The sequence below is a fragment of the Oncorhynchus tshawytscha genome, linkage group LG05, assembly GCF_018296145.1.
Source record: "Oncorhynchus tshawytscha isolate Ot180627B linkage group LG05, Otsh_v2.0, whole genome shotgun sequence".
NCBI classification, from domain to species: Eukaryota; Metazoa; Chordata; class Actinopteri; order Salmoniformes; family Salmonidae; genus Oncorhynchus; species Oncorhynchus tshawytscha.
This window is the reverse complement of record NC_056433.1, coordinates 9,499,794-9,525,876: the sequence shown is the minus strand read 5'-3', so window position 1 is coordinate 9,525,876 and position 26,083 is coordinate 9,499,794. Positions and strand designations below refer to the sequence as shown.

The 26,083-nt window shown below is 47.1% G+C and overlaps 1 protein-coding gene across 2 annotated transcripts in view; it reads left to right on the top strand.

Moving 5' to 3' along the window:
- Positions 1-21: 21 nt before the first annotated feature.
- The window catches only part of LOC112249821 (ryanodine receptor 3-like), a 101,364-nt gene continuing 75,302 nt past the window's right edge, over positions 22-26,083 (top strand). The window contains exons 1-15 of one of the 2 annotated variants that reach the window (XM_042321431.1): positions 22-231; positions 632-844; positions 1,612-1,789; positions 2,604-2,828; positions 3,670-3,870; positions 5,440-5,542; positions 5,984-6,118; positions 15,597-15,743; positions 15,995-16,121; positions 16,891-17,005; positions 20,082-20,214; positions 21,104-21,207; positions 22,168-22,303; positions 25,341-25,524; positions 25,743-25,848. In XM_042321431.1, coding sequence (XP_042177365.1) covers positions 197-231; positions 632-844; positions 1,612-1,789; positions 2,604-2,828; positions 3,670-3,870; positions 5,440-5,542; positions 5,984-6,118; positions 15,597-15,743; positions 15,995-16,121; positions 16,891-17,005; positions 20,082-20,214; positions 21,104-21,207; positions 22,168-22,303; positions 25,341-25,524; positions 25,743-25,848 — 2,142 coding nt within the window. In that variant the 5' untranslated portion in view covers positions 22-196. The remainder of the gene's footprint in view (positions 232-631; positions 845-1,611; positions 1,790-2,603; positions 2,829-3,669; positions 3,871-5,439; positions 5,543-5,983; positions 6,119-15,596; positions 15,744-15,994; positions 16,122-16,890; positions 17,006-20,081; positions 20,215-21,103; positions 21,208-22,167; positions 22,304-25,340; positions 25,525-25,742; positions 25,849-26,083) is intronic. The other variant, XM_042321430.1, reaches the window with a different exon arrangement.

The window sequence follows — 26,083 nt, the reverse complement described above, 5'->3', positions numbered from 1 at the left end:
CCCTTCCACTCTCCTCAGGTGTCTGGACATCCTGGAGCTATCGGAGGTAGAGAGTCTGAGGAAGTTCCACTACCACACCCTGAAGCTCTACTGTGCCCTCTGCGCATTGGGCAACACCCGCGTGGCACACGCCCTCTGCTCCCACCTCGACCAATCGCAGCTGCTTTACACCATCGACAACCAATACCTGTCCGGCATGCTGAGAGAGGGCTTCTATAATGTACTTATGAGGTGGGTGAGGAGTTCATTGGTTGGTGGATGAGTGGTCTTTATAAGGAACAGGATGTTTACGCACTTGGAAAATAAGTATTTTATTGAAATCTATTATTATGCTGATAACTGATTGGTTGATTGACTGACTGTTTAATTGATTGATATATTGATTGATTGGTTGGTTGATATATTGATTGATTTGGTTGATATATTAATTGATTGATGGATTGATTGGATTGGTTAATATATTGATTGATTGTTGATATATTGATTGATTGATTTATTGATTGGTTGATATATTGATTGATTGATATATTGATTGATTGGTTGGTTGATATATTGGTTGGTTGATATATTGATTGATATATTGATATATTGATTGATTGATTGATTGGTTGGTTGATGTACCTGCCACCAGCATCCACCTGGAGACAGCGAAAGAGGCTCGTCTGATGATGAACAACGAGTTTATTATCCCTGTGACTGATGAGACGCGCTCCATCAAGCTGTTCCCTGACGAGTCCAAGAGACACTCTCTACCCGGGGTAGACCTCAGCACCTCGCTGAAACCACGTCTCAACTTCTCCCCTCTCTCCTTCATCACAACCAAGAAACAGCAGCACCTCTACAGGTCAGGGTTGTACTACTTTCACCTTTTATCAAGCTGTAAAGCTCTTAGACTTCAAATGAGATACTATTTGAAATCATTTAAAATGCTTCATCTGGCCTTGATTGAGATTGCCTGGTTTAATGGACCAATAGAATAGTCACAAAATTGTAAACCCCACCCATCTTGCACTTTAGACAGGCTAGAGCAATCGCTCAAAGTCAGTTGAAGATTTGAAATAGTCGGTTAAAGATTTGAAATAGTCGGTTAAAGATTTGAAATAGTCGGTTAAAGATTTCAAATAGTCGGTTAAAGATTTCAAATAGTCGGTTATAGATTTCAAATAGTCGGTTAAAGATTTCAAATAGTCGGTTAAAGATTTCATATAGTCGGTGAAAGATTTCATAAAGTCGGTTAAAGATTTTAAATAGTTGGTTAAAGATTTGAAATAGTCGGTTAAAGATTTCAAATAGTCGGTTAAAGATTTCAAATAGTCGGTTAAAGATTTCATATAGTCGGTGAAAGATTTCATAAAGTCGGTTAAAGATTTTAAATAGTCGGTTAAAGATTTTAAATAGTCGGTTAAAGATTTTAAATAGTCGGTTAAAAATGTCAAATAGTCGGTTAAAGATTTCAAATAGTCAGTTAAAAATGTCAAATAGTCGGTTAAAAATGTCAAATAGTCAGTTAAAGATTTCAAAACTTTAAATGTTTATAGTATTTTTTATTATGTTATACCCATGGCTACGACAATATAAACTATAAAACACATGATTATTATATGCTTCCAGCCCCCAGATCCCCCTGGGCATCCTGAAGGAGAAGGCCATCAGTATGCTGACTGAGGCGGTGCAGGGAGGAGGCAGTCACATCAGAGACCCAGTAGGGGGCAGTGTGGAGTACCAGTTTGTCCCCATCCTCAAGCTGATTGGGACCCTGCTCATCATGGGGGTACTCACCAGCGAGGAGGTGAGGTTTAGTCCTGTCTGTGAAGATCAGTTGGTATGATGTGTGAGCGTGGCGCTAGCAAAGCCAAGGTTGTTTTCATTAGGAATGAAACGAAAGCAAACGGACTGGAACAGTTCTGCTTCAGTATGCTCTAATGAATACAACCCAGGGTTGTGGGTTTAATTCCTGCTGGGGTGACATGGACAAAAAATGTATGCACTGCATATACTGTAAGTAGCTTTGGATAAATATAGTGTCTGCTAAATAGCATATACAGGTAACTACCAAAATAAAGGAAACACCAACATGAAGTTTCTTAATAGGGTGTTGGGCCACCACGAACCAGAACAGCGTTAATGCACCTTGAATAGATTCTACAAGTGTCTGGAACTCTATTGGAGGGATACGACACCATTCTTCCACAAGAAATTCCATCATTTGGTGTTTTGTTGTTGGTGGTGGAAAACGCTGTCTGAGGCATTGCTCCAGAGCCTCCCATAAGTGTTCAATTGGGCTGAGATCTGGCGACTGAGACGGCCATTGCGTCATTTTCATGCTCATCAAACTCGTCGTTGACCACTCGTGCCCTGTGGATGGGGGCATTGTCATCCTATGGGGGCATAGCCATGGTAGCCAAAATAATGGCCTGCAGCATTTTTATACATGACCCTAAGCATGATGGGATGTTAATTGCTTAATTAACTCAGGAACCATACCTGTGTGGAAGCACCTACTTTCAATATACTCTGTATCCCTCATTTACTCAAGTGTTTCCTTTATTCTGACAGTTATCTTTATTTGCATTAAATATGTGGCATGGTTTTTCATGTACTAGGTGAGGCTGATCCTGCTTCTCATCGATCCCAACGTGTTCGGGGATCCAGAAGATGAGGAGGCGAAGGTGGAGGAGGTGGAGGCAGCAGCAGGAGGAGGAGAGAAGGAGGAAGTGAGCAGCAACGAGGTGAAGGCCGTGGAGGCTGGTGAGGAGGAGACCAAGGAGGTCAAAATGTCTGTGAAGGGACTACTGGAGAAGACACTGCCTGAGTCTGTCAAACGACAGGTAGGAGAGAGAGCCCACCCCCGCATACACACACACACACACACACCCTCAGTGTCTCACACACTGGCAGAATTGAAGCACCAGGTGTTCAGTCCCAGCTAAATGGACTGTTGATTGATGCCAAATAGTAAATTGTCTGACTACTCAATCACATTAAATTTACCAGCAAAACGATAATCAGCAAAAACATCAAATGTTTTTGATCAGATTAAACAACTTGTTTAACACTAAAACATAATTTGTACGTCACACAGACACACACAGCTTTAAACATTATAAATGAACAAGTCATTAACGAGTCTAATGTTTAAAGCTGTGTGTGTCTGTGTGACGTACAAATTATGTTTTAGTGATGTCACATTATAAATGAACAAGTCATTAACGAGTCTAATGTGACATCACTAAAACATAATAAACAGAACAAGTTAAACATTTCGTTAATGACTTGTTCATTTATAATGTGACATCACTAAAACATAATTTGTACGTCACACAGACACACACAGCTTTAAACATTAGACTCGTTAATGACTTGTTCATTTATAATGTGACATCACTTAAACATAATTTGTACGTCACATGTAGCACTGTATATGCAATACTGACAGAAATACCCCTCTCTACTAGGTAGCGCTAACTTAATCTCTCTTTGTTGGAATTAAAGAGCAATTCACAACTCAATTCAGAATTGAGCCCAACCCTGTTGTGTACTGTACTGCACTGTCCCGTCCGTGATCCAACATGATCCAACATGATCTAACATGATCTAACATGATCTAACATGATCTAACATGATCCAACATGATCTAACATGATCTAACATGATCCAACTCTCTACTAGATGTGTGAGCTCCTTCACTACTTCTGTGACTGTGAGTTGAAGCAGCGCATCGAGGCCATTGTGTCCTTCTCAGACAGCTTTGTGTCCAAGCTGCAGTACAACCAGAAGTTCAGGTACAACGAGTTGATGTTGGCCCTCAACATGTCTGCTGCCGTCACCGCCAAGAAGACCAAGGAGTTCCGATCCCCTCCTCAGGAGCAGGTACTGTTTTATTCGTTATTGTCATGTTGTTGTTGTTGTTGTTTTTTTAGCAGAAAACTCTATTAAATCTTCATGGAACCATCTCTCTGTCCCCACTGTGCCTGGGAGTTGAGTAGAGGAGCATTACTCAGCATAGAGAGAGAGAACACCTCACACACACCAACACGCTCCTGAGCACACACCACACACAGACCACACACACACACACACACACACACACACACACACACACACACACACCACACACCATACACCACACACGCACACCACACACACAAACACACAATACACACACACACACATACACACACACACACACACACACACACACACACACACACACCACACACACCACACACACCACACACACCAATCAACACACACCAAAAAGCTCTCAGTCTCACTTCAGAATCTGACATTTGTCCATAAACATCAAGTTTAGCCATTCATTCTGAATGGTTAAGGTAAGGGTTAATGTTAGGGATTAAGGTTATTAATGGTTAAGGTAAGGGTTAAGGTTTGAGATAGGGTTATGAATGGTTAAGATAAGGGTTCAGGTTTGAGATAGGGTTATGAATGGTTAAGGTTTGGGATAAGGTTTGAGGTAGGGTTATGAATGGTTAAGGTAAGGGTTAAGGTTTGAGATAGGGTTATGAATGGTTAAGGTATGGGTTAAGGTTTGAGGTAGGGTTATGAATGGTTAAGGTTTGAGGTAGGGTTATGAATGGTTAAGATAAGGGTTAAGGTTTGAGAGAGGGTTATGAATGGTTAAGGTAAGGGTTAAGGTTTGAGATAGGGTTATGAATGGTTAAGGTTTGAGGTAAGGTTATGAATGGTTAAGGTAAGGGTTAAGGTTTGAGGTAGGGTTATGAATGGTTAAGGTAAGGGTTAAGGTTTGAGATAGGGTTATGAATGGTTAAGGTAAGGGTTAAGGTTTGAGATAGGGTTATGAATGGTTAAGGTTAGGGATAGGGTTATGAATGGTTAAGGTAAGGGTTAAGGTTTGAGGTAGGGTGCCTAGCACTGGGATTGAACATGCAACACTTGAAGCTGGGGCTCACTGACACTGGGTTTTCCTACATGTCTGACACACACAATACTCACATCACTAATCACGTCACTAATCACATCACGAATCACAAAGACCTCTTTACTTCTCTCCGTAATTTATTAAGAAGCAGTAGTGCCAAAGATAAAATCAAAACATTGTCCCTCATCCGGCAGGACGGGACTCAATTGAATTTATAGTGAATAGCTAGCTGCCCTCTGTGTAGCAGGCGTCTGGTCCAATGGCCATATTACCGTAGGGTGCCTCTTGGTAAATGGCTTTCCTCACCGTAGGATGGCAATATATCCCCTTGTAGTATGCTCTGTAAATGATGTCCCCAAGCTAGAGGTGGGAAAACCATCCATACCATTCTCCTCTTCATGGATCAAACAGATGTGATGTCATAGAGAATCTCCTGGCCAGTCTGACTCACAGTGATGATACTGTGCTGTAGGGAATATATCTTTCTTTCTCTCTCTCTCATCTCTCTATCACTAACACACCTCCCTCCATCCATATAGATCAACATCCTGTTGAACTTTGCTGCTGGGGAGGACTGTCCCTGTCCTGAAGAGATTCAGGAAGACCTCTACAGCTTCCATGATGAGCTGAGACTACACTGTGGTACGATGACAACGCAGACACACACACACACTGACAGTTAAAAGACAAATCCTTACTTGAGATGCAGGAGCGTACAGTAACTCACAGATCTTCCATTGACGTTAATATCAATACATCATTTCAGTTATTAGATCAAACGTTCATCCCAAATGTGCAATGTTTCCTTGCAGGACATGATGACTCTTGACAGGTTGCCACACACTGGTTCAACTCAATGTTGTTTCCACGTCATTTCAATGAAATTACATTGAACCAACGTGGAATAAACGTTGAATTGATGTCAGTACCAAGTGGGACGTGTATCGATCATATAGGTTCACAGTTCAATATTGATTATATATGCTAAATGTAATTATAAACTCTTTACCTAAAAGTACCACATCAACCTCTATGTTCTCCCAGTCCTGCCCTTCATATTTCTCCCCGTCTCGATCCCTGCAGGCATCCCGGTGGAGGAGGAGGAGGAGGAGGAAGACACGTCTATAAAGGGTCGTCTGCTGGCCATGCTCTATAAGATCAAGGGACCGCCCAAGAAACTAGAGGAGGAACCTACAGAGCAGGAACAGGCTGCTCCCAGTAAGAGACTGCCAGGGTTGGCGTTAGTGCAGTTTTCAGATCAGTCAATTCAGACTGCTCCCAGGAAGAGACTGCCAGGGTTGGCGTTAATCAGCAGTCAATTCAGGCTGCTCAGGAAGAGACTCAGGGTCAAGTTTTTCAGACTGCTCCCAGTAAGAGACTGCCAGGGTTGGCGTTAGTGCAGTTTTCAGATCAGTCAATTCAGACTGCTCCCAGGAAGAGACTGCCAGGGTTGGCGTTAGTGCAGTTTTCAGATCAGTCAATTCAGACTGCTCCCAGGAAGAGACTGCCAGGGTTGGCGTTAGTGCAGTTTTCAGATCAGTCAATTCAGACTGCTCCCAGGAAGAGACTGCCAGGGTTGGCGTTAGTGCAGTTTTCAGATCAGTCAATTCAGACTGCTCCCAGGAAGAGAGTGGCGTTAGTGCAGTTTTCAGATCAGTCAATTCAGACTGCTCCCAGGAAGAGACTGCCAGGGTTGGCGTTAGTGCAGTTTTCAGATCAGTCAATTCAGACTGCTCCCAGGAAGAGACTGCCAGGGTTGGGTTGGCGTTATTCAGACTGCTCCCAGACTTTCAGAGTTTTCAGTCAATTCAGACTGCTGCCCCAGGAAGAGACTGCCAGGAAGAGGCAGGGTTGGCGTTAATGCAGTTTTCAGATCAGTCAATTCAGACTGCTCCCAGGAAGAGACTGCCAGGGTTGGCGTTAATGCAGTTTTCAGATCAGTCAATTCAGACTGCTCCCAGGAAGAGACTGTCTAGGAAAAAGCATGTTTCCCACTTGTCATTGCCCTTCAGAAGTGTTCATCAAAGGGTAGGAAAAGAGGGAACATCTCTTTCTCTGTCTGAAGATGATACATTAACATTCATTTCCATGATATATGTTCATCAGACAGACATTAAAACACCCTTGTCACTCACCTGGGCTCTATAGGTTCACACTGCAATTACTGAAGAGTTACCTACTTATAGTCATGATAAGATCCCTGTCGGTTTTCAGTGTTAAACCTCATACTGACCTCACTGATGTAAGCCGATATACTTATTCTGTAACACATCAAATCAGACTTTATTTGTCACCGACTCCAGCGTGTAGACCTTAACGTGAAATGCTTTCTTACAAGCCCTTAATCAACAGTGCAGTTCAAGAGACATCTGTAACTTTTGTATGGTTCCTCCACAACAACACAAAGGTCTACAACAAAACCCCAGTCTGTTCTCTGCAGCTCACTAACACAACTCCACGGCACCACTCCAGAGGTTTACACCGGAGGAAACTTCCTCTCGCTGTTATTTAGCTGAACGCAAAACCCTCGTTAGAAGTCAGGCAGCTAAGTGTTTTTGGACAGCCTCACTTCTGAACCAGGTGGAGACAGATTGTACTCTGTGTGTGTGTGTGTGTGTGTGTGTGTGTGTGTGTGTGTGTGTGTGTGTGTGTGTGTGTGTGAGAGCTCTGTGACTCCCGGGGTAGGGTTCTGGCTATCAACCAGCTTTCATTTACTATGTCAGACCCTCTAAAACAACACATTTCACTGGACCTATCCCGTGTATGTGGCAGAATACATATATTTATATATATTTACTTTAAAAAAAACATTTTTTTTTTTACAGAAATGTAATGTCCATAACTGCAAGTAGTGATGGTTTACTTGGGAAGAGATTGTTTGTCTCCCCAGTACCCACTTTATGAGTATCAGAGGTTTGATGGGCAATCACATGTTATGCACCATACTGATATAACGTCCAATATCTGTTGAGGGAGACTTCTAATGGGGAGGTACTTAACATTCTTGTCTAGTCCAGCATCATTGACTTAATTAGAAAACGTTTAGGGGAAGTTTTATAGAGTTAATGAGAAAAAGAGAAAGGGAACATTTCACATGAGGATGAAGGGGAATTCAGGGTGTTTAGGAAGTCTATATTTAGAGAGAGGAAGGTAGGAGAGGGGAGAGGAGATGTGGGGAGAGGGGATGGGAGAGGTGGAGAGAGGAGAGGGGAGAGGAGATGTGGGGAGAGGAGAGGTGGGGGAGGTGGAGAGAGGAGAGGGGATAGGAGATGTGGGGAGAGGGGAGGTGGGGGAGGTGGGGAGAGGGGATAGGAGATGTGGGGAGAGGGGATGTAGGGGAGGTGGAGAGAGGAGAGGTTGGGAGAGGAGAGGGGTGAGGAGATGTGGGGAGAGGGGATGTGGGGAGAGGGGAGGTGGGGGAGGTGGGGAGAGGGGAGGTTGGGAGAGGAGAGGGGATAGGAGATGCGGGGAGAGGGGATGTAGGGGAGGTGGAGAGAGGAGAGGTTGGGAGAGGAGAGGGGATAGGAGATGTGGGGAGAGGGGATGTAGGGGAGGTGGAGAGAGGAGAGGTTGGGAGAGGAGAGGGGATAGGAGATGTGGGGAGAGGGGATGTAGGGGAGGTGGAGAGAGGAGAGGTTGGGAGAGGAGAGGGGATAGGAGATGTGGGGAGAGGGGATGTAGGGGAGGTGGGAAGAGGAGAGGTTGGGAGAGGAGAGGGGATAGGAGATGTGGGGAGAGGGGATGTAGGGGAGGTGGAGAGAGGAGAGGTTGGGAGAGGAGAGGGGATAGGAGATGTGGGGAGAGGGGATGTAGGGGAGGTGGGAAGAGGAGAGGTTGGGAGAGGAGAGGGGATAGGAGATGTGGGGAGAGGGGATGTAGGGGAGGTGGAGAGAGGAGAGGTTGGGAGAGGAGAGGGGATAGGAGATGTGGGGAGAGGGGATGTAGGGGAGGTGGAGAGAGGAGAGGTTGGGAGAGGAGAGGGGTGAGGAAGTGGGGAGAGGAGAGGTAGGGGAGGTGGAGAGAGGAGAGGTGGGGGAGGTGGGGAGAGGGGATGTAGGGGAGGTGGGAAGAGGAGAGGTTGGGAGAGGAGAGGGGTGAGGAAGTGGGGAGAGGAGAGGTAGGGGGAGGTGGAGAGAGGAGAGGTGGGGGAGGTGGGGAGAGGGGATGTAGGGGAGGTGGGAAGAGGAGAGGTTGGGAGAGGAGAGGGGTGAGGAAGTGGGGAGAGGAGAGGTAGGGGAGGTGGGGAGAGGAGAGGTGGGGAGAGGAGATGTAGGGGAGGTGGGGAGAGGAGAGGTTGGGAGAGGAGAGGGGTGAGGAAGTGGGGAGAGGAGAGGTAGGGGAGGTGGGGAGAGGAGAGGGGGGAGAGGAGATGTAGGGGAGGTGGGGAGAGGAGAGGTGCCGAGAGGAGGGGTAGGGGAGGTGCGGAGAGGAGAGGAGGGGTAGGGGAGGTGCGGAGAGGAGGGGTAGGGGAGGTGGGGAGAGGAGAGGTAGGGGAGGTGCGGAGAGGAGATGTAGGGGACGTGGGGAGAGGAGATGTAGGGGAGGTGGGAGAGGAGAGGTAAGGGAGGTGTTGAGAGGAGAGGAGAGGAGATGTAGGGGAGGTGGGGAGAGGAGATGTAGGGGAGGTGGGGAGAGGAGATGTAGGGGAGGTGTTGAGAGGAGAGGAGATGTAGGGGAGGTGGGGAGAGGAGAGGTAGGGGAGGTGCGGAGAGGAGAGGTGGGGAGAGGAGAGGAGATGAGATGAGAATAAAGGAAAGTGGAATAGAAGAAAGAGCAGCAGAGTGTGTGTGTTATAGAGGGTATGTGTTTGTATGTGTGTGTGCATGCATGTGTGTGTGTGTTTATGTATGTGTGTGCATGTGTGTGTGTGTGTGTGTATGTGTGTATCTAGCCAAGCTGAAAGATCTTCCAGACCAGGACTAGCTGGGCTCAGGAGTAAACTGGATGTATTTTCTGTGTTTTAATAAGTCAAGATATTACTAATATACGGGGCCGTAACTCACTTCAATCATTTCTACACATTTTGGCATGCGGTTGGAGAGAAAAATATGCCGTTTTACAGTTAATTTCCTGCAGTTCTACACATTTTGGCATGGGGTTGGAGAGACAAATGTGCAGTTTTACAGCTAATATCCTGCAGTTCTACACATTTTGGCATGGGGTTGGAGAGACAAATGTGCAGTTCTACAGCTAATTTCCTGCAGTTCTACACATTTTGGCATGGGGTTGGAGAGACAAATGTGCAGTTCTACAGCTAATATCCTGCAGTTCTACACATTTTGGCATGGGGTTGGAGAGACAAATATGCAGTTCTACAGCTAATTTCCTGCAGTTCTACACATTTTGGCATGTGGTTGGAGAGACAAATGTGCAGTTTTACAGCTAATTTCCTGCAGTTCTACACATTTTGGCATGGGGTTGGAGAGACAAATGTGCAGTTTTACAGCTAATTTCCTGCAGTTCTACACATTTTGGCATGGGGTTGGAGAGACAAATGTGCAGTTTTACAGCTAATTTCCTGCAGTTCTACACATTTTGGCATGGGGTTGGAGAGACAAATGTGCAGTTTTACAGCTAATATCCTGCAGTTCTACACATTTTGGCATGGGGTTGGAGAGACAAATGTGCAGTTTTACAGCTAATTTCCTGCAGTTCTACACGTTGCCATGACTTGCCTTGTTAATAGGATATCTGAGTGAGAGTGACTGACACAATCAATGGGGGCCCCCTGTAGGCCACGATTACTACAAGTTTAGATAAATCACATCAAATGTTATTTGTTACATGCGCCGAATATAACAGGTGTAGTAGATCTTACAGTGAAATGCTGAATACAACAGGTGTAGTAGATCTTACAGTGAAATGCTGAATACAACAGGTGTAGTAGATCTTACAGTGAAATGCTGAATACAACAGGTGTAGTAGACCTTACAGTGAAATGCTGAATACAACAGGTGTAGTAGATCTTACAGTGAAATGCTGAATACAACAGGTGTATGTCACAGCCTACTAGGAGTGGTGGGTTGGAGTCAGGCGCAGAGAGCAGGGTTCGGTAATTGTCATTTATTCTCCCGCAAAAAACGGTCACGACGACATACAGAGCACATAAAACAGACCAGCCCAAACACAGGACCAAACAGTCCGGAGAATACACACATGAAACCACAACCAACAGAGTAACAAAAAACAATCCCGCACAAAACAAGGGCGGGTCAAACTACTACATATAGGGAAGCTAATTAAACCAAAATACACACAGGTGAAACTAATAAGACAAAACCAACAGACAAACGAAAAAGGGATCGGTAGCGGCTAGTAGGACGGTGACGACGACCGCCGAGCACCGCCCGAACAGGCAGGGGAGCCAACTTCGGCAGAAGTCGTGACAGTGTAGTAGATCTTACAGTGAAATGCTGAATACAACAGGTGTAGTAGATCTTACAGTGAAATGCTGAATACAACAGGTGTAGTAGATCTTACAGTGAAATGCTGAATACAACAGGTGTAGTAGATCTTACAGTGAAATGCTGAATACAACAGGTGTAGTAGACCTTACAGTGAAATGCTGAATACAACAGGTGTAGTAGATCTTACAGTGAAATACTTACTTACAAGCCCTTAACCAACAATGCTTTAAGAAGTTTTAAGAAAAAAGTGTAACAATTATAAGTAAAAAATAAAAAGTAAAAAGTAACAAATAATTAAACAGCAGCAGTAAAATAACAATAGTGAGGCTATATACAGGGGGTACCAGTACAGAGTCAATGTTGAGACTATATACAGGGGGTACCGGTACAGAGTCAATGTTGAGACTATATACAGGGGGTACCGGTACAGAGTCAATGTGGAGGTTATATACAGGGCGTACCGGTACAGAGTCAATGTGGAGGCTTTATACAGGGGGTACCGGTACAGAGTCAATGTGGAGGCTATATACAGGGGGTACCGGTACAGAGTCAATGTGGAGGCTATATACAGGGGGTACCGGTACAGAGTCAATGTGGAGGCTATATACAGGGGGTACTGGTACAGAGTCAATGTGGAGGCTATATACAGGGGGTACCGGTACAGAGTCAATGTGGAGGCTATATACAGGGGGTACCGGTACAGAGTCAATGTGGAGGCTATATACAGGGCGTACCGGTACAGAGTCAATGTGGAGGCTATATACAGGGCGTACCGGTACAGAGTCAATGTGGAGGCTATATACAGGGGGTACCGGTACAGAGTCAATGTGGAGACTATATACAGGGGGTACCGGTACAGAGTCAATGTGGAGGCTTTATACAGGGGGTACCGGTACAGAGTCAATGTGGAGGCTTTATACAGGGGTACTGGTACAGAGTCAATGTGGAGGCTATATACAGGGGGTACCGGTACAGAGTCAATGTGGAGGTTATATACAGGGGGTACTGGTACAGAGTCAATGTGGAGGCTATATACAGGGGGTAGTGGTACGGAGTCAATGTGGAGGCTATATACAGGGGGTACTGGTACAGAGTCAATGTGGAGGCTATATACAGGGAGTACTGGTACAGAGTCAATGTGGAGGCTATATACAGGGGGTACCAGTACAGAGTCAATGTGGAGGCTATATACAGGGGGTACCGGTACAGAGTCAATGTGGAGGCTATATACAGGGGTACAGAGTCAATGTGGAGGCTATATACAGGGGGTACTGGTACAGAGTCAATGTGGAGGCTATATACAGGGGGTACCGGTACAGAGTCAATGTGGAGGCTATATACAGGGGTACCGGTACAGAGTCAATGTGGAGGCTATATACAGGGGTACCGGTACAGAGTCAATGTGGAGGCTATATACAGGGGGTACCGGTACAGAGTCAATGTGGAGGCTATATACAGGGGGTACCGGTACAGAGTCAATGTGGAGGCTATATACAGGGGGTACCGGTACAGAGTCAATGTGGAGGTTATATACAGGGGGTACCAGTACAGAGTCAATGTGGAGGCTATATACAGGGGGTACCAGTACAGAGTCAATGTGGAGGCTATATACAGGGGGTACCAGTACAGAGTCAATGTGGAGGCTATATACAGGGGGTACCGGTACAGAGTCAATGTGGAGGCTATATACAGGGGGTACCGGTACAGAGTCAATGTGGAGGCTATATACAGGGGGTACCGGTACAGAGTCAATGTGGAGGCTATATACAGGGGTACCGGTACAGAGTCAATGTGGAGGCTATATACAGGGGGTACCGGTACAGAGTCAATGTGGAGGCTATATACAGGGGGTACCGGTACAGAGTCAATGTGGAGGCTATATACAGGGGGTACCGGTACAGAGTCAATGTGGAGGTTATATACAGGGGGTACCGGTACAGAGTCAGTGTGGAGGCTATATACAGGGGGTACCAGTACATAGTCAATATGGAGGTTATATACAGGTGGTACCGGTACAGAGTCAATGTGGAGGTTATATACAGGGGTACCGGTACAGAGTCAATGTGGAGGTTATATACAGGGGGTACCGGTACAGAGTCAATGTGGAGGCTATATACAGGGGGTACCGGTACAGAGTCAATGTGGAGGTTATATACAGGGGGTACCGGTACAGAGTCAATGTGGAGGTTATATACAGGGGGTACCGGTACAGAGTCAATGTGGAGGCTATATACAGGGGGTACCGGTACAGAGTCAATGTGGAGGCTAGATACAAGGGGTACCGGTACAGAGTCAATGTGGAGGCTATATACAGGGGGTACCGGTACAGATTCAATGTGGAGGCTATATACAGGGGGTACCGGTACAGAGTCAATGTGGAGGCTATATACAGGGGGTACCGGTACAGAGTCAATGTGGAGGCTATATACAGGGGTACCGGTACAGAGTCAATGTGGAGGCTATATACAGGGGGTACCGGTACAGAGTCAATGTGGAGGTTATATACAGGGGGTACCGGTACAGAGTCAATGTGGAGGCTATATACAGGGGGTACCGGTACAGAGTCAATGTGGAGGCTATATACAGAGGGTACCGGTACAGAGTCAATGTGGAGGCTATATACAGGGGGTACCGGTACAGATTCAATGTGGAGGCTATATACAGGGGGTACCGGTACAGAGTCAATGTGGAGGCTATATACAGGAGTACCGGTACAGAGTCAATGTGGAGACTATATACAGGGGGTACCGGTACAGAGTCAATGTGGAGACTATATACAGGGGGTACCGGTACAGAGTCAATGTGGAGGCTATATACAGGGGGTACCGGTACAGAGTCAATGTGGAGGCTATATACAGGGGTACCGGTACAGAGTCAATGTGGAGGCTATATACAGGGGGTACCGGTACAGAGTCAATGTGGAGGCTATATACAGGGGGTACCGGTACAGAGTCAATGTGGAGGCTATATACAGGGGTACCGGTACAGACTCAATTTTGGAGACTATATACAGGGGTACCGGTACAGAGTCAATGTTGAGACTATATACAGGGGGTACCGGTACAGAGTCAATGTGGAGACTATATACAGGGGGTACCAGTACAGAGTCAATGTGGAGGCTATATACAGGGGGTACCGGTACAGAGTCAATGTGGAGGCTATATACAGGGGGTACCGGTACAGAGTCAATGTGGAGGCTATATACAGGGGGTACTGGTACAGAATCAATGTGGAGGCTATATACATGGGGTACCAGGACAGAGTCAATGTGGAGACTATATACAGGGGGTACCAGTACAGAGTCAATGTGGAGGCTATATACAGTGGGTACCGGTACAGAGTCAATGTTGAGACTATATACAGGGGGTACCGGTACAGAGTCAATGTGGAGGTTATATACAGGGGTACCGGTACAGAGTCAATGTGGAGGCTATATACAGGGGGTACCGGTACAGAGTCAATGTGGAGGCTATATACAGGGGGTACTGGTACAGAGTCAATGTGGAGGCTATATACAGGGGGTACTGGTACAGAGTCAATGTGGAGGCTATATACAGGGGGTACCAGTACAGAGTCAATGTGGAGGCTATATACAGGGGGTACCAGTACAGAGTCAATGTGGAGGCTATATACAGGGGGTACTGGTACAGAGTCAATGTGGAGGCTATATACATGGGGTACCGGGACAGAGTCAATGTGGGGGGGGCACTGGTTAGTTGAGGTAATTGAGGTAATATGTACATGTAGTTAGAGTTAAAGTTAAAGATAGCCTGGTTAGCCTAGCCAGCTAACTTACCAATCTAAAAATGTTTATCTGACATGTGCTAATTGAGTGACAGTCAGTAAGTGACTTATAACAAGAGGAAAACAGCTGCTGTACCTTGTGTATTCTACTATTCTAACTCTCAACAGGAAGTTGAGACCCCGACCGAACCCCCCAAACACACACACACACCAAAGAGCAACTTTTTGAAACATGTACAGAGGTCCTCGGGGGTCCTCATTTGTAGCTACGACCCTGCTAATATACTACCACACTGGAATCTCACTCTCTCCCCTCTCTAGCCAATCTGAAGTAGTTGATCAGCCAGACCATGGCTAGCTGGGCTCAGGAGTGCAGCGTCCAGGACCCAGAGCTGCTGTTACTACTGTATGATTGAAGAGATAACACACACTCTTGGTGTCTCCTCTCAGCCAACCTGAAGGACAACGGCTAGCTGGGCTCAGGAGTTAACTGTTACTACTGTATGATTAAAGAGATAACACACACTCTTGGTATCTCCCCTCAGCCAACCTGAAGGAGTTGATCAGCCAGACCATGGCTAGCTGGGCTCAGGAGTGTAGCATCCAGGACCCAGAGCTGGTTCGTGTGATGTTCAGCCTGCTGAGACGTCAGTACGACGGCATCGGAGCGCTGCTCAGAGCCATGAGGAAGAGTACGTACTGTCCTTGAGTGACTCCCAGACCCAGTCTGATGTGTGGAGCGAATTGTCCAGTCTTAACTCTCTGGGTTGTGATTTTAGTATTGTGTTGTTCATCTTTCATTCCTTCAATTGCAATTAAAGATGGACATAGTCATACAGATTGAAAATCTCATTTTTGGTCCATTACTTGTACCAGGTTACACCATCTCTGCTGTGTCAGTACAGAACTGTCCAGTTTAACTTTAGTCTCTTACTGTTACCAGGTTACACCATCTCTGCTGTGTCAGTACAGGACTGTGTCAACCTCCTGGCCTCTCTGGGCCAGATCAGATCACTGCTGTCTGTACGCATGGGAAAAGAAGAGGAGAAACTCATGATCGACGGACTGGGGTGAGAGGGAGAGGGAAAGTGTGTGTGTGTTCTCTGTACACATGGGGAAAGAAGAGGAGAAACTCATGATCATCAGACTGGGGAGAGAGATTACTCCTGTGTGTGCGCTTGCTTGCGTGGGTGTGATATTAGCACAGAGTTTCTAAGCCCAGAGGCTTCTGGTAACTCTTGCGAAACAGACCAATCGGACCAGGCCGTAGTTTGGGGTTTGACAAGTGAAACATTCTTCGTTAGTTGTTCATTTTCTAGAAATGTAAAGACACATTTGATTTGAGCCGATGTCTTAAGTAGTTGAACATGTTAATACTCTAACCTCGCGCAAATGACAAACGTTTTAATTTGAGTCAAAAAACAACTTTATATCGAAAGAGCCTTTTGATTTGACGGCTCTGCACACGTGCAGTTCGGCGACCGCTAGACCCAATGACGTGTTTCTACACGTGAGATTAGCTAGCCAACGTCTCCATGACAACGCCTACAAGTATGATCTGGGATTTCTATTGGCAGAAGCAGTTTCTGCCCATCTTCATACTGCACTGTCTCTGATATTACTGTATGTTATCCATTCACAAACAAGGTTGTTGTTTAATCTTCTTTAATTCCAGGGTCCCCCCTCGACAAAAAGGTTTCTAACCTCAAGGGTCTTTTCCCGGGTTAAATAAAGGTTAAATATCAAACAGCTGTTAGCTGAGATAATGAACTACAGTATGTCTGGCTCCACATCCAATGACCTTTATATCTCTAACCCATGACCCCTCTGTGTTTATAGTGACATCATGAACAACAAGGTGTTCTACCAGCACCCCAACCTGATGAGGGTTCTGGGGATGCATGAGACTGTCATGGAGGTGATGGTTAACGTGCTGGGAGGAGACAAGTCACAGGTACTGGACTTTTTCAGCAATATAGATAGAAGTTTCACACTCTTCTCTCCTTGTGGTGAGTATTTCATAAGTTACCAGTGATGTTTCGGCACACAATTCTTCATCAGTTTTAAACTCTTAATGACCCCTTGCTTTGCAGGTACCTTGGTTAGAAAAAGCATCCTTTAGGAGGTTGTGTAGTTAGACTGCTATATGTTTGGGTAGGATCCAAATAGATCCAATTAGCTCTGCTGTAAACAGCCATATAGGCGCTGTGCTGTAAGGACTATCTGTAATGTAAAGCAGGTGCCAGGAAAGTTCATCTGTTACAAGGGATCCTACCAGGGATCCTCCCAACAAGGGATCCTACCAGGGATCCTCCCAACAAGGGATCCTACCAGGGGTTCTACTGTACCAACAAGGGATCCTACCATGGATCCTCCCAACAAGGGATCCTACCAGGGGTTCTACTGTACCAACAAGGGATCCTACCATGGATCCTCCCAACAAGGGATCATACCAGGGGTTCTACTATACCAACAAGGGATCATACCAGGGGTTCTACTATACCAACAAGGGATCCTACCAGGGGTTCTCCCAACAAGGGATCATACCAGGGGTTCTACTGTACCAACAAGGGATCCTACCAGGGATCCTCCCAACAAGGGATCCTACCAGGGGTTCTACTGTACCAACAAGGGATCCTACCATGGATCCTCCCAACAAGGGATCCTACCAGGGGTTCTACTGTACCAACAAGGGATCCTACCATGGATCCTCCCAACAAGGGATCATACCAGGGGTTCTACTATACCAACAAGGGATCCTCTTAGTGATCCTCCCCAACAAGGGATCCTACCAGGGATCGTACCCAACAAGGGATCCTACCAGGGGTCCTACTATACAAACAAGGGATCCTACCAGGGGTCCTACTGTACCAACAAGGGATCCTACCAGGGGTCCTACTGTACCAACAAGGGATCCTACCAGGGGTCCTACTGTACCAACAAGGGATCCTCCCCATCAAGGGATCCTACCAGAGATACTGCCAGGGATCCTTCCCATTAGGGATCCTACCTGGGATCCTACCCAAGAAGGGATCCTACCAGAGATTCTACCCATAAGGGATCCTACCAACAACTAACCACTCAGTAACCAGAGAGGGAATTGAAGGTTCAGGGGTTGTAAGGGCTAGGGAGGCTAGAGAGAGGAGGGGAGAGTAGGGAGACGTGGGGGGGGGTAGAGGAGTGGGAGAGATGTAGGGCAGGAGAGGGTTGGGGGGTACAGGTCAGGTAGAGTGAAGTGAAGTGGGGAGTAGAGGAGTGGGAGAGATGTAGGGCAGGAGAGGGTTGGGGGGGTACAGGTCAGGTAGAGTGAAGTGGGGAGTAGAGGAGTGGGAGAGCTGTACGCAGAATTCTGCAAAAATATCCTCCGTGTACAACGTAGAACACCAAATAATGCATGCAGAGCAGAATTAGGCCGATACCCACTAATTATCAAAATCCAGAAAAGAGCTGTTAAATTCTATAACCACCTAAAAGGAAGCGATTCCCAAACCTTCCACAACAATGCCATCACCTACAGAGAGATGAACCTGGAGAAGAGTCCCCTAAGCAAGCTGGTCCTGGGGCTCTGTTCACAAACACACCCTACAGAGTCCCAGGACAGCAGCACAATTAGACCCAACCAAATCATGAGAAAACAAAAAGATAACTACTTGACACATTGGAAAGAATTAACAAAAAAACAGAGCAAACTAGAATGCTATTTGGCCCTACACAGAGAGTACACAGCGGCAGAATACCTGACCACTGTGACTGACCCAAAATTAAGGAAAGCTTTGACTATGTACAGACTCAGCGAGCATAGTCTTGCTATTGAGAAAGGCCGCCGTAGGCAGACATGGCTCTCAAGAGAAGACAGGCTATGTGCTCACTGCCCACAAAATGAGGTGGAAACTGAGCTGCACTTCCTAACCTCCTGCCCAATGTATGACCATACTAGAGAGACATATTTCCCTCAGATTACACAGATCCACAAAGAATTCGAAAACAAATCCAATTTTGAAAAACTCCCATATCTACTGGGTGAAATTCCACAGTGTGCCATCAAAGCAGCAAGATTTGTGACCTGTTGCCACGAGAAAAGGGCAACCAGTGAAGAACACGCACCATTGTAAATACAACCCATATCTATGCTTATTTATTTTATCTTGTCCTTTACCATTTGTACATTGTTAAAACACTGTATATATATATATAATATGACATTTGTAATGTCTTTATTGTTTTGAAACTTCTGTATGTGTGATGTCTACTGTTAATTTTTATTGTTTATTTCACTTTATATATTATCTACCTCACTTGCTTTGGCAATGTTAACACATGTTTCCCATGCCAATAAAGCCCTTGAATTGAAATTGAATTGAATTGAATTGAGATGTAGGGCAGGAGAGGGTTGGGGGGGGGTACAGGTCAGGTAGAGTGAAGTGGGGAGTAGAGGAGTGGGAGAGATATAGGGCAAGAGAGGGTTGGGGGGGGTACAGGTCAGGTAGAGGGAAGTGGGGAGTAGAGGAGTATGCCAGTCATTTTAGGGGGTGCTGGAAGACTGGGGTATGATTGAAACATATCTGCTTGGCAATCTCATTAGTCAGTAACAGTAACATTGATTCCTACACGGTTTGGCCGACATCTGGTATGTTCCAGTCACTTACAGTGCTGTGTGTGTGTGTGTGTGTGTGTGTGTGTGTGTGTGTGTGTGTGTGTGTGTGTGTGCGTGTCAGATGTACAGTTCTTACTGACACACTGTCTTGTTGTCAATGATCATTTCAGCAGCTGTTTTTACCTATATTGATTCAGTAACATGACACAAGCTCCATACCCATTTAGGTCATAGTTCTCACTTGAGATCTGTCAATCTCAAACTAACACGATATCCATCTTGGTAATTCTCTTGGACAAATATCAACATAAAAAATAAAAAAAAGTCAGAGTCTACTACAAAATATTTTATGTATGTGATATTTTTATGTGATGTAATGTGATATATTGTATGTAATATATTTAAATATAACAACAGTTTTCCATTTCTCCTACAGGAGATAGCGTTTCCAAAGATGGTTGCCAGTTGCTGTCGGTTCCTGTGTTACTTCTGTCGTATCAGCCGACAGAACCAGAAGGCCATGTTCGACCATCTGAGTTATCTACTGGAGAACAGCTCCGTCGGACTAGGTGGGTAGAGAGGGAGGGGGGATAGAAGTGTGGGGGGTGGTAGAGTTTGGGTATTGGGAGATGTGGAGACACTGCCCCCTGCTGTTAGTAAGGGAGAGTTTGGGTATTGGGAGATGTGGAGACACTGCCCTCTGCTGTTCGTAAAGGAGAGTTTGGGTATTGGGAGATGTGGAGACACTGCCCCCTGCTGTTAGTAAGGGAGAGTTTGGGTATTGGGAGATGTGGAAACACTGCCCCCTGCTGTTCGTAAGGGAGAGTTTGGGTATTGGGAGATGTGGAGACACTGCCCCCTGCTGTTAGTAAGGGAGAGTTTGGGTATTGGGAGATGTGGAGACACTGCCCCCTGCTGTTAGTAAGGGAGAGTTTGGGTATTGGGAGATGTGGAGACACTGCCCCCTGCTGTTAGTAAGGGAGAGTTTGGGTATTGGGAGATGTGGAGACACTGCCCCCTGCTGTTAGTAAGGGAGAGTTTGGGTATTGGGAGATGTGGAGACACTGCCCCCTGCTGTTAGTAAGGGAGAGTTTGGGTATTGGGAGATGTGGAGACACTGCCCCCTGCTGTTAGTAAGGGAGAGTTTGGGTATTGGGAGATGTGGAGACACTGCCCCCTGCTGTTAGTAAGGGAGAGTTTGGGTATTGGGAGATGTGGAGACACTGCCCCCTGCTGTTAGTAAGGGAGAGTTTGCAGACAGAAGTAATTATGACCATACTACCACAATTACAGCTTAGACACTCAAGGTCCTCAGGGTCTTCTGATGTCTGCGTGTCTGATATTTCAGACACAAGGAAATATCTTCTCTACCCATGATTACAAGATGCGTGGTTGTAGTTGTATCAGTGACTCGTGAGGAACTATTTGGGCCGTTGTATCGATGTGTTTCCCCCCCAGCCTCCCCAGCCATGAGGGGTTCCACTCCCCTGGACGTAGCAGCGTCTTCAGTGATGGACAACAACAGCCTGGCTCTCGCTCTGGAGGAGCCTGACCTTGAGAAGGTTAGACGCACACACATCTCCTGTCACTACATGTCACATCACTTAATACCCAGCTACCCCTCTACTGCATGTCACATCACATAATACCCAGCTACCCCTCTACTCTATGTCACATCACATAATACCCAGCTACCCCTCTACTCTATGTCACATCACATAATACCCAGCTACCCCTCTACTCTATGTCACATCACATAATACCCAGCTACCCCTCTACTGCATGTCACATCACATAATACCCAGCTACCCCTCTACTGCATGTCACATCACATAATACCCAGCTACCCCTCTACTCTATGTCACATCACATAATACCCAGCTACCCCTCTACTCTATGTCACATCACATAATACCCAGCTACCCCTCTACTGCATGTCACATCACATAATACCCAGCTACCCCTCTACTACATGTCACATCACATAATACCCAGCTACCCCTCTACTGCATGTCACATCACATAATACCCAGCTACCCCTCTACTACATGTCACATCACATAATACCCAGCTACCCCTCTACTGCATGTCACATCACATAATACCCAGCTACCCCTCTACTACATGTCACATCACATAATACCCAGCTGTCCCTCTACTGCATGTCACATCACATAATACCCAGCTACCCCTCTACTACATGTTACATCACATAATACCCAGCTACCCCTCTACTGCATGTCACATCACATAATACCCAGCTGTCCCTCTACTGCATGTCACATCACATAATACCCAGCTACCCCTCTACTACATGTTACATCACATAATACCCAGCTACCCCTCTACTGCATGTCACATCACATAATACCCAGCTACCCCTCTACTGCATGTCACATCACATTTGTTCAACTTGAACAGGCAGGCTGGAGTGTCAGTCCCTGACTCTGGCATGACTAACTCTTGAGTGATGAGTGCATTAAAACTTTCAGCATGGACTCACTCAGGTGTGTGTTCCGTAGGTGGTGACCTACTTGGCAGGTTGTGGGCTGCAGAGCTGTGCCATGCTGCTGGCTAAAGGATACCCGGACATTGGCTGGAACCCCATAGAAGGAGAGAGATATCTGTCTTTCCTCCGCTTCGCTGTCTTCAGCAACGGTACGTTAGAGAGACAGAGATACAGACAGAGAGAGAGAGACAGATAGAGAGAGAGACAGAGAGAGAGAGAGAGAGAGAGACAAAGAGAGAAACAGAGAGAGAGAGAGAGAGAAACAGAGAGAGAGAGACAAAGAGAGAGAGAGAGAAAGAGAGAAACAGAGAGAGAGAGAGACAAAGAGAGAGAGAGAGACAGAGAGACAGAGATAGAGAGAGAGAGAGAGACAGAGAGACAGAGAGAGAGACAGAGAGAGTGTTGTCTACCTCACTTGCTTTGGCAATGTTAACACATGTTTCCCATGCCAATAAAGCTGTTGAATTGAATTGAGAGAGAGAGAGAGACAGAGAGACAGAGAGAGAGACAGAGAGCCCTACACAGAGAGTACACAGCGGCAGAATACCTGACCACTGTGACTGACCCAAAATTAAGGAAAGCTTTGACTATGTACAGACTCAGCGAGCATAGCCTTGCTATTGAGAAAGGCCGCCGTAGGCAGACATGGCTCTCAAGAGAAGACAGGCTATGTGCTCACTGCCCACAAAATGAGGTGGAAACTGAGCTGCACTTCCTAACCTCCTGCCCAATGTATGACCATACTAGAGAGACATATTTCCCTCAGATTACACAGATCCACAAAGAATTCGAAAACAAATCCAATTTTGAAAAACTCCCATATCTACTGGGTGAAATTCCACAGTGTGCCATCAAAGCAGCAAGATTTGTGACCTGTTGCCACGAGAAAAGGGCAACCAGTGAAGAACACGCACCATTGTAAATACAACCCATATCTATGCTTATTTATTTTATCTTGTGTCCTTTACCATTTGTACATTGTTAAAACACTGTATATATATATATATAATATGACATTTGTAATGTCTTTATTGTTTTGAAACTTCTGTATGTGTGATGTCTACTGTTAATTTTTATTGTTTATTTCACTTTATATATTATCTACCTCACTTGCTTTGGCAATGTTAACACATGTTTCCCATGCCAATAAAGCCCTTGAATTGAAATTGAAATTGAATTGACAGAGAGAGAGACAGACAGAGACAGACAGAGAGAGACAGAGAGAGACAGAGAGAGAGACAGACAGAGACAGACAGAGAGAGACAGAGAGAGACAGAGAGAGAGAGAGACAGAGAGAGACAGAGAGAGACAGAGAGAGAGAGACACAGAGAGAGACAGAGAGAGAGAGAGAGAGAGAGAGAGAGAGAGAGAGAGAGAGAGAGAGACACAGAGAGAGACAGAGAGAGACAGACAGAGAGAGAGAGAGACAGAGAGAGAGAGAGACAGAGGTATGGGAGCTCCTTACCTCCCTCCCTCCCTCCTTACCTCCCTCCCTCCTTACCTCCCTCCCTCCCTCCCACTCCTTACCTCCCTCCCTCCTTACCTCCCTACCTCCCTCCCTCCTTACCTCCCTCCCTCCCTCCTTACCTCCCTACCTACCTCCCTCCCTCCTTACCTCCCTCCCTCCTTACCTCCCTCCCTCCCCCTTACCTCCCTCCTTACCTCCCTCCCTCCATCCTTACCTCCCTCCCTCCTTACCTCCCTCCCTCCCTCCTTACCTCCCTCCCTCCTTACCTCCCTCCCTCCCTCCTTACCTCCCTCCCTCCTTACCTCCCTCCCTCCCTCCTTACCTCCCTCCCTCCCTCCCACTCCTTACCTCCCTCCCTCCTTACCTCCCTACCTCCCTCCCTCCTTACCTCCCTCCCTCCCTCCTTACCTCCCTACCTACCTCCCTCCCTCCTTACCTCCCTCCCTCCTTACCTCCCTCCCTCCCTAATTACCTCCCTCCCTCCCTCCTTACCTCCCTCCCTACCTCCCTCCCTCCCTACCTCCCTCCCTCCTTACCTCCCTCCTTACCTCCCTCCCTCCATCCTTACCTCCCTCCCTCCTTACCTCCCTCCCTCCCTCCTTACCTCCCTCCCTCCTTACCTCCCTCCCTCCCTCCTTACCTCCCTCCCTCCCACTCCTTACCTCCTTCTTTACCTCCCTACCTCCCTCCTTCCTTACCTCCCTCCCTCCTTACCTCCCTACCTACCTCCCTCCCTCCTTATCTCCCTCCCTCCTTACCTCCCTCCCTCCTTACCTCCCTCCCTCCTTACCTCCCTCCCTCCCTCCTTACCTCCCTACCTACCTCCCTCCCTCCTTACCTCACTCCCTCCTTACCTCCCTCCCTCCCTCCTTACCTCCCTCCTTACCTCCCTCCCTCCATCCTTACCTCCCTCCCTCCTTACCTCCCTCCCTCCTTACCTCCCTCCCTCCCTCCTTACCTCCCTCCCTCCTTACCTCCCTCCCTCCCTCCTTACCTCCCTCCCTCCTTACCTCCCTCCCTCCCTCCTTACCTCCCTCCCTCCCTCCCACTCCTTACCTCCCTCCCTCCTTACCTCCCTACCTCCCTCCCTCCTTACCTCCCTCCCTCCCTCCTTACCTCCCTACCTACCTCCCTCCCTCCTTACCTCCCTCCCTCCTTACCTCCCTCCCTCCCTAATTACCTCCCTCCCTCCCTAATTACCTCCCTCCCTCCCTCCTTACCTCCCTCCTTACCTCCCTCCCTCCCTACCTCCCTCCCTCCCTCCCTACCTCCCTCCCTCCTTACCTCCCTCCTTACCTCCCTCCCTCCATCCTTACCTCCCTCCCTCCTTACCTCCCTCCCTCCCTCCTTACCTCCCTCCCTCCTTACCTCCCTCCCTCCCTCCTTATACCTCCCTCCCTCCCACTCCTTACCTCCCTCCCTCCTTACCTCCCTACCTCCCTCCCTCCTTACCTCCCTCCCTCCTTACCTCCCTACCTACCTCCCTCCCTCCTTACCTCCCTCCCTCCCTCCTTACCTCCCTACCTCCCTCCCTCCCTCCCTCCTAACCTCCCTCCCTCCCTCCTTACCTCCCTCCCTACCTCCCTACCTCCCTCCCTCCCTCCTTACCTCCCTCCCTACCTCCTTACCTCCCTCCCTCCTTACCTCCCTCCCTCTCTCCCTACCTCCCTACCTCCCTCCTTACCTCCCTCCCACCCTCCCTACCTCCCTCCCTCCAGGTGAGAGTGTGGAGGAGAACTCTAACACGGTGGTGAAGCTGCTGATCAGGCGTCCCGAGTGTTTTGGTCCCGCTCTGAGGGGAGAGGGTGGCAACGGCCTGCTGGCGGCCATGTTGGAAGCCATTAAGATATCAGAGGACCCTGCTCTGGACCTGCCCTCTACAGCTGAAGGAGAACCTACTGGGTAACGACTCCCGTTCAACAAGATACAATGTCTTTACCACAAGGCCTCTAATGAACATAATATATCGCCTCAGGGATTCACTAGCTAATGTTGAAGGGCTTTTGTTTTGCTGAACTTAAAGTCACATTAGGGCAGACATTGGCATTTAGGTGTTGCCAGGGGTGTTTTGTTTTTTTGACCGTGACCAGTGAGACCTTCACATCCCTCTCTGCTTCCAGGTCTGGTGAGGAGGAAGAGGAAGAAGTGGTCCATACCGGGAACGCCATCATGTCCTTCTACTCTGCACTCATTGACCTGCTGGGACGCTGCGCTCCTGAAATGCATGTTGAGTGACATCATTATTATTGATCCTTTATTCCTCCCTGGTAGTCTCAGTGAGATGCCTAGCCCAAAACGACAGCATCCCTGGTAGATGCTGCCCTCACCCTACAACATTTATAATTAACATTCTATCTCTCTTGTTCTCTCTCTCTCGCTCTCTCTCTCTCTCTCTCTCTCTCTCTCCCTTTCCATTTTTTCGATCTCTCTTTCTCCCTCTCTCTCTCTCTCTCTCTCTCCC